Source organism: Apis mellifera, linkage group LG1, assembly GCF_003254395.2.
Source record: "Apis mellifera strain DH4 linkage group LG1, Amel_HAv3.1, whole genome shotgun sequence".
Lineage (NCBI taxonomy): Eukaryota > Metazoa > Arthropoda > Insecta > Hymenoptera > Apidae > Apis > Apis mellifera.
In genome coordinates, this window is record NC_037638.1 from 14,245,582 (window position 1) to 14,254,430 (window position 8,849).

General features: G+C 32.2%; 1 protein-coding gene across 8 annotated transcripts; it reads left to right on the forward strand.

Annotated features, from left to right (window-relative positions):
- The first annotated feature begins 427 nt into the window (after positions 1-427).
- On the forward strand, positions 428-8,499 carry LOC409238 (43 kDa receptor-associated protein of the synapse homolog). Of its 8 annotated transcripts, none has more exons than XM_016917880.2 (12): positions 428-1,229; positions 2,227-2,438; positions 2,512-2,871; positions 3,462-3,678; positions 4,159-4,310; positions 5,122-5,268; positions 6,546-6,705; positions 6,771-6,971; positions 7,058-7,156; positions 7,267-7,458; positions 7,621-7,820; positions 7,915-8,499. In XM_016917880.2, exons 3-12 carry the CDS (start codon positions 2,834-2,836, stop codon positions 8,120-8,122), a joined length of 1,614 nt encoding a protein of 537 aa, XP_016773369.2. In that variant the 5' UTR covers positions 428-1,229; positions 2,227-2,438; positions 2,512-2,833; the 3' UTR covers positions 8,123-8,499. The 8 variants fall into 8 exon arrangements, with proteins under 8 accessions (XP_016773369.2, XP_016773370.2, XP_006570697.2 ...); XM_016917881.2 differs by having other exon boundaries at positions 2,527-2,871; XM_006570634.3 differs by having other exon boundaries at positions 428-698.
- Positions 8,500-8,849: the final 350 nt, after the last annotated feature.

Genomic DNA, 8,849 nt, shown 5'->3' on the forward strand with positions numbered 1-8,849 from the left:
ATTACCAAATACGGAAGAGATTTTGTTCCCGTAATTGCGCGCGCGCGCGCGCGCACAAACTCGGTATGTATGCCAGTATGTATGCCACTATGTATGTCAGTATGTATGTGCTATGCACGAGAAAGAGAGTATAATTCTGTAAGCAGAGAAGATCGTGAAGAGCTAAGGAATGATCGGAGGAAAAAGAAGATAAAATAAAGCATAACGACACGGCAAGAAATGAAGAGAAAAGTGAAAGCCTAAAACGAGGGTAGCGACATAAAGAGGTTAGGATGGTGTTGAAAAGTGTGCAAGAGCGGCGCTGTGAGAAGAGACGAGAAGAGGTGCGGAGAGTAGTTGCGGGCGGAGGGGAGAGGACAACGAAGCAAGAGTTTGGGCGAGGAGTTGGAGGGGTGAGGTTTTGCGAGGGGTTTGCAAGGGGTTGCGAGGGGTTTGCGAGGGGTGATCGGGAAGGAGAAGAGAGAGTTGGTCGTCAGGTCGTGTGTTGCGGGCTGCTGCGGCTCGGGCGCGACAGTTCTACCTCGACCATTGCCGGTTAATTTTCGCAAGGCGGCTACGTATACGAAACAATAGAGGTGATCCTTTCAACGCAATGCGGCGCGATATGGCGATAGTTTGTGTGTTAGGTTGAATCGTAAATCCACTTGCAACGTTTCCATTGCATTTCTGACTTTATTTTCATCGCGGTATTACAGACGGTAAGCACTTTCGGCGTTTGGACGGATCATCATCGAATATATACGTCAATATCTCAACGTGAACCGAAAGAAACTAAGAGGCAAGAAAAAAAGAGAAGAAGCGAACAGAAGGAAAAGAGAAGAAAAAAAATTCGTATGACAAGAATCATTATCGTGTCGCCAAATACGGTCATTATAATAACGTATCAGACTACGTCATGTGAAAATATATTAATCGAACAAGATCGTTAATTTCATCAACAAGATACATCATAGTACGCGATTAAATTTCAAATGCATACGTTTAACTCAGAATAGACGAAAATTCTGAAAATTGAATTTTTCTCTCTCGAACAGTGTAAATTTTCGTACCGATCTCAATTGTTATTGTTCATTACAATTCTTACAAATCGTTTTTTTTGTTACGACAACTTCTATTTAATGATTTAATTCGGAAATTTTTGATACGAAACAAACCGATTAAGCATTTTTCGAAGTCAAAATTGATTGAATATTATGCAATCACCAGAAATATGAATAATCAATCCTGTGGTAATTTCTTGCTATTTTAAATCATTTTAACTTTTGGTTGAAAATTCGCACGCGCAGTATTATTTTTCAAGAGATAAAAATAGAGATATTTTTCATTGAGATAGAAGTGATAGAATAAATAAAAAAATAATAACAAATGATCAAAGAAATGTTATAAATCATATAATTGCTCTAAAATATATGATAAAATCGATACTTTGTGTACCTTATCACAACGCGTTTCGTTGATCAAGATCGACATTGAACAAGTGACGCGATTTTTTGATGAAACGATGAAACGAATGACAATTAAACAAATGAATTAACAATGCTTTCCATTATGATCGAATTTTTTTCAATTGTCTTTTAATTTTATATTTAAATATTATTGTGTTCGAAATTAAATAATTGTTACGTAAATACATATATATATATATATACATACATACATACATCATACATACATACATACGTATATACATACATACGTATATACATATACATACATACATACATACATACATACATACATATATAACGCAACCGCATGTAATAGGCATGTATGTATAGTTCATGTTCATAAAATTCAATAGCGCATGCGAATATTTGTATACTCTGTTATTACATCACAAATTATAGAATGTTATATATTTAATAATAATCAGATTTAATAGTAAAAGAATAAGACGAACGATCAAAATTTCTAAGCACAAAGAGTCAAATATAATATAATAATGTATGAAAATCATAAAAGATATCATTCGATCAAAAAATTTGGTGAGATTCTATAAAGATAATCATATTGAAAATAAATTATCGAAATGTTAATTATTTATCAATTGATACTCGGTTTCTTCTTTACATACGATTCAAATCCCGATATTCGTGGCCCAATTCTTCTCGTTTAAATCTTTTTTTGCTTCCTTCGTTTTGTTTCTTTCCTTCTTCCAATTTCTCCTCTCTATCCCTCTGTCTTTTCTTTTCTTTTCTATTCTAATTCCATTTCCTTCGTTTGCAGAAACTCTTTTTTCGGCAAATTCTTGGAAATTAAAAAACTAAACTCTGGCAATGCTCAATTAAAAGCAAGTACAAAACTTCGCAAAAACAGAACTATTTTTTCTGCAAATATAAATATAATAGTCGATACACAAAAAAAATTCTGTCCAAATGCACAGTGTGACGCTAAAAGAAGCTACCTCAATATTGTATTATCTTCTTTTTGGTTGGATTGTATGCTTATATTCTTTTATTGGATTGTATATCGTGTTTAACAAATTAGATTTCACGACTTCTTTTACAATAGGTCCATGATTTGCAGATAAAAAATCGTATTAGTTAATTAATTGATAAGAAAACAAATCGTATATCTTCTTTCTTGAATTGTAATTCGAATTTAAAAGATTGAAAGAGTTAGAAACAACTAACTAATGACACATCGAGTGTCGATTCGATCTAAGAAGAAGGATATGTGTCATATCAAAGTAACAACTTGCAAGCATTGTAGAAACAATGCCTCTGCTGACGAGGGAAGTTGAGTTTAAGCTTTGGCAAATCGACATGCTGTTGTGGAAATACTGGAACACACATTCCAAAGGACAAAGTAACGAAGAAAAGAAGACGCAATCATGTCATGGGAATCAATTTCTTCGAGAGATTATCTCGGGTGAGTATCGAATAAAATAATGATTCATTCGGTTTTAATAGACGTGGATTCTCGGATTGGCGCGAGAATTATCGAAATGGGAAAGGAAGCGAAAGGAAACGAAATGGGAGGGGCAACTGTCGCGATGCCATAATACTCGGGGATAACTTGGTATATAGGTCAGAAAAAGGGGTTACAGATGCCTCGCCCACTATGAGCACACAGGTCGTTCGTCTCGAATTGAGAAATGGAATTCCGCGATCGAATTTTCGCATCTCTTTGTTTGATCGTAACAACCATCACCATCCGTTAATTTATTTTGGAAGAATTGTTTTCATAATCTAACATTCGATCGACGACAATAACAAACTGACATGAATATAATAAAAATTATAATATATAAAAATATATATATATAATAAAAAATATAATTCTATACATTATTGATTTGAAAATATAAAAAATAAAGAAAAAACGAAAGTTGAAAATGCTTGATGCTTTATTTTCGTATGTCTTTTCGCAAGTCGACGAATCGAAAAATATGTAATCGTGAAATATGTAATAATACGTGCGATGGAACAATCGTTGAACGTACCATTGGAAATTTACAGCGGGGCGGCCAGTCATCAACTCTCCGCGACCGCTCTTCTGGGTAGTCCAGATGGATCGCGGCATCCGCTAGATGTATGTGAATTCACCGAAGAGGACTATCGGCATCAGAATTCCAATGGAAACACTCATTACCAGAACGGCAGGTCCGGCTCTGGTCTATGGGAATGTCTGATAGGTTGCAGACGTCGTTTAGACCAACATATGGCTCGAAGACGGGTAAAAATTTAATTTTTTATAACGATTCGATTCGCGATTTCGAATTTATCCCTTCCTTTTCTTCGGTCACGGTCATTGCCGAGAATGGGATCACGGCGCGTATAAGATGCACGCGACTATGATTGTAAGTCACGCTATGTATAAAATCGATTTCTATATATATTTACTTATACTCTTGGATTTTCGCGATGCAATGTGATCGACGCAAGTTAAAAAAAAAGATGAAAGAGAGATAAATCAAGAAGGAAAAAACTTTTTGGTTGACTTAAACGTCAATTATGCTGGCTGTATTACTTTTACTCGTCGTCTAATTAGTCTGTTCTCTCCATTATCGTCAATGTTGACCTTCGTGCTATTTATGTTACACAGGATCGAGAGATCTTAAACCGATGGAGAAAGTTCAAGGCCGAATCGATACAACCTCCTTCATCATCGTTTTAACTGATAGATGCGTGTATCTATATTCTCAATTTTTTTCAGGTGGAACAAGGCTTGAAACTATATCGCGCTCATAAACAACAAGCTGCTGTTCGTAAATGGAGAGGAGCTTTAAAGAATATCAGACAACGAGAAGATAAATTCGCTCTTCTCGGCTATCTGTATCAAGCCTACATGGATTGGGGAAAGTATAGGTATGTAATAAGAATTACTTCGATACTTTTGTTTTTGAATTCTTATCCAAACGCTTGTCTCTTTTTTGTATTCGCTACCTAAATATGCTTTTTCCAAATCGAAATAACTTTTCATTTCAAGTAATTAGTTTTTAATCAAAAAAAATGAAGGTGGAGAAAATAATATGACATCAGTAAAAAAAATGAGGAGGAATGTGAAATGAAATGGATAGAGAGATGAAGCGATGAAAGAAAGAAGTGAAAGAAAAAAAAAGAAAAGAAGAAAGACACGAGTTGGTTTGTTTCGCCGAAAGGCACTGGTTATCCAGACTATTCAACCCACTTCAATGCTATGGAGAGGCATTGTCAACCTCGTAACTTAAACTACGAACAGGAAGAGAAAAAAGCTTAATAAAGAGATTATAACCAAGAGATAATATTTAATTAGCGAGACACATCATACTTGAAAGGTGAAAGGTTCGAAGATTCTTGACACCGTAAAGAAGCTTTTTCTTTTTTTTTTCTTTTTTTTTCTTTTTTTTTTTTTTCTCTCCCTAAAAAACGAGTAACGAACCAACTAACAAACCAACATGTTCGTTATTACTCGCAGATATTCATTGTGCTCATTCATGTGTGAAAGAGTATTTGATGCACTTCGATCTTTCACCATTTCCTATTTTTATTTCGTTTCTTTTAATCGTTCCATAAACGAAACTTTCGACCTTAACCAAGTTCGTCGCTCGACTTATTCTCGCTTTCGACAACAACTTGTTATTGATAACAAATAAATGAACACATGTAACCTATTAAAAAAACTATATATCTTTTTCAGAGATAGCATCGATTTTGGTCACAAACAGTTATGCATTTCCGAAGAATTGGATTCGCCAAACATGCGGGCAGAAGCCTATTTAAATCTGGCAAGGGCACATGAAAGATTGGGTGCATTAGATAGGGCTTTGGACTATGCGAGACACAGGTAAGAATATTTATCATTTTTTCTTATTATTATAATGGTACATTAAATTATTTTGGTTTTTTTATTACATTATATTACATATGCAAAGCATATAGGATGTCTGAGCTAACTTGATCATTTCGAGTAATTGCTAAAATTGGTAAATTTTATAAAAATTATAGGAAATGGAATTTGAATAAAGTTTCAAGAAGTATATCTTATGAGCTATATTTTTTTGTAAATAGAGTCATCTCCCAGGTTTCAAAATCTCTTTGATTCTTTTAATAAAAATCTATTTTTTGTATTGTAAATCATTAGAATATCACATTCTATAAATAAAAATTATATATTAATCTTCATGCATCATTATTTTTAATTTAATATAAGATTAATTATTTAATAAAATAATTTTATCTCTAAAAACTAAAATAGATGCTTTAGAAATAATAACTCAATTTTAATACAATGCATTCAAATGTCATTTTATCAAAATTATTATGTTTTGTTAAAAACTTTTGCAATAAAAAATTCTTTTTTTTTTTACAAAATGTTATTTTATTGCCAATAAAGCAATATTTAAAAAATATATTATTGATCACAAAAAATTAAACAAATTAATCATTAATAACAATAGAGTATAGTGAATAATTAATATATGATAAGATATTCAATAATAAATAAAATAATTAGATCAAATCTTTCATTGAATATTTGATATGATAAAAATAAGTATTGAAATTATGTTAAAGTTATATCAAAAAAACATTAATTCAAGCATTTAGTTTAACTTAGAGATTAATAAATGTATATTAAAAATTATTTTATTAATATTTAACTATTTTAATTATTAAGTTTAAAATACATGAAAATCAATCTTACTAGAAATGATATTCTATCAATTTATAATATAAAAAAAATTCTATTTAAAAAAATCAGGATGATCTTGAAATCTCTGAAACACTTTCACTTTCAAAAAAATACATATTTTATGAAATATCTTTCTCAAAACTATTTAAATATAAATATAAACTATATCATTATATAATTAAATATAAACTATTTCACATCTTAAAATTTTCATAAAATTATATAGCAATTTCGAGATGATCAAGTTAATTGAGACAAATGATTTGTATATAAGAATAAAATATGCATTCATTATTCAGATTCAAATTATTTTCAATTAATTTTTGATTTTCGAGTTTCATATTAATGCTCCATTTAATCCAATTTAACTATGAATTACTAATTTAATCCAATAAAACTATGAATGAATTATTTAATATGTTGTTTCATAGCTTGTACAATGAATGCGACCAATGTGCGACTGCTGGATTGGTTCATTTGACCGTAGGCAGAGTTCATTTGGAATTAGCAGGATTTTGTAAAGCTTTAGAAGCTTTTCAAAGAGCTCATAAAATTGCTCATTCGATTCAAGACCCGTCATTGGAATTGCAGGTAAGCTATTGAAGATTCAATCTTATTCAAATATAGATATATTTCATATTATTTTCAATCCACAGGTATACGTAGGTTTATCGGAGCTATTCTGCAGATTACACGATGCTGATAAGAGTGCTAGGTATGCGGCTAGAGCTTACGACCTCTCGAGAAGCTTGCAACTGGGCGACTTAAATTCTCGACATCATAGAGCAGCTCTTCTTCAGATGGCAGCGGCACTCCGGAAAAAAGGAGAACTCGGTGACGCCCACGATTACTGTTCGGTAGGCAGTAACTTTCTTTCTACAACCCCCATATTCAACTGTCACGTATCCACTTGGACCTGTTTATTTTGATCGGGAACTCGCAGGAGGCAACACGATTATCGTTAGTTTCTGGAGATCAAGCTAGTTATGCCAGGAGTATACGAATAATGGGAGATATTTATAGAAAAAAGTCCGATATAAACGTAAGTATATAAAACGGATAAAAACTAGATGGACAAATTCTTATTCGCATAAAAAATGAAATAAAGATATAAAATATAATTATGTTGTTACATTATTGTTTCGTTCGTAGAAAGCATTTCGACAGTATGAAAGTGCGATGGGATCCGCGGCAGCGACTGGAGACCGTCTCTGTCAAATGGAAGCTATGGACGGCGCAGCAAGATGTCTTGAGGCTCTTCGATTACAACATAAAATATGCAATTGTCGTCCTCTTGAATTCAATACTAGGCTGCTCGAAGTAGCTGGATCAGTTGGTGCGAAGGTAAGAAATCTTATATTTTAATTTCTAATTTAACTTTATTTTGACTAACAATTAGATCCTAATAATCTTCGCTGTTTCTTCTATTTCTTCTATTCATCCTCCCCTCTTCCTCCTTTCTCTCTCTCTCTCTCTCTCTTTCTCTCCCTTTTCTCTGAAACATAGTTCCTGGTACGAACGGTGAGATCGAGGCTTTCGCGTATTTATGGTTCACTTGGAGATGAAGAACAAAAGACTCATCACGAAAGATTAGCTACGGCAATGGAAGAAGATTTAGAATTGCGATGTGGTAGCTGTAACGAGCCTTTTGGCCTTGAAACCGATTCCTTGGAAGCATTACCTTGTTCTCATATATTACATGCCAGGTAAAGTAAACTCAAAAATATAACATGTTTTTTTCATTTTTTTCTTTCGAATTGCTTTTATTATTTATCACATTATATTATATACAATTTACAGGTGTGCATACGACATTTTAAAAAAACGTGACAAAAAGAAGAAACGTTTGTGTCCCGACTGTCACAAATCCGTTAGTTCACGATTGTACCTGCATTGCGAAGATCCTCATGGCATGAATACTTTGAATCACAGTTCCTTGAGTCTGGCATCGTTGAGAGCCAGCAGTTTAGCCACGTTGGACGACTGTCACGCTACTAGCAGTGTTTAAATCTGATAATATCCGTTACATCAACTTACTTATTTACTTATGTACTTAGGATTTTGTTTACTTAGAAATTTTTTGAGCAATGTGTTCTTTGTAATGATCACCACTAATATTTCACAAATGAATGTAAACAAAGCAAATGCAAGCACGACCAGTTGTATCCTAAATTTGATGCAATTGTGCACATTAGCTTAATTTCAAATTTTTTTTTAGGATATAAGAGATATCAAGCTTGCGTACAGTCTGCCAATTAAGCGATTAGACATGAATATTACTTAACGCGTGAATTGTTTAACATTTAAATTAGAATGAAAAAAATTTAAAAAATACTAGCACAATATCAAAAGACTTGATGGCAATAAAAATGCACATTCAATTCATTCGTCTTTTCTCATCATTTTTCCCTTTTTTATCATTAAATAATTTTTTTTATCATTATAAATATCTAAATATTATACAATTTATTTTTTTAATATAATATAATGCATGCACAATAATAAAATAGTGTATCTCAATACTTTTCGATAATATTAATACATCAAGATATTCTTATTCTCATTGATTTAAATGAAAAAAAGCTATTTAATACATGTAATTAAAAAATAGTAATATTTTAAACATTTTAAGTGCAATTAATACAATCCTTGAAATAATTTAATTGTAATTAGAGCTTCGAAATATTAAATAGTAAATATGCTATATATAAGCTTTTTAAAGAAACGACTGCGAC

Coding starts and splice junctions, on each gene's coding strand:
- LOC409238 (XM_016917880.2), top strand. CDS start 2,834: ATGTCATGGGAATCAATTTCTTCGAGAGATTATCTCGG. Junction 4,311..5,121: donor ATGGATTGGGGAAAGTATAG/GTATGTAATAAG, acceptor TATCTTTTTCAG/AGATAGCATCGATTTTGGTC. Junction 6,706..6,770: donor ACCCGTCATTGGAATTGCAG/GTAAGCTATTGA, acceptor TTCAATCCACAG/GTATACGTAGGTTTATCGGA.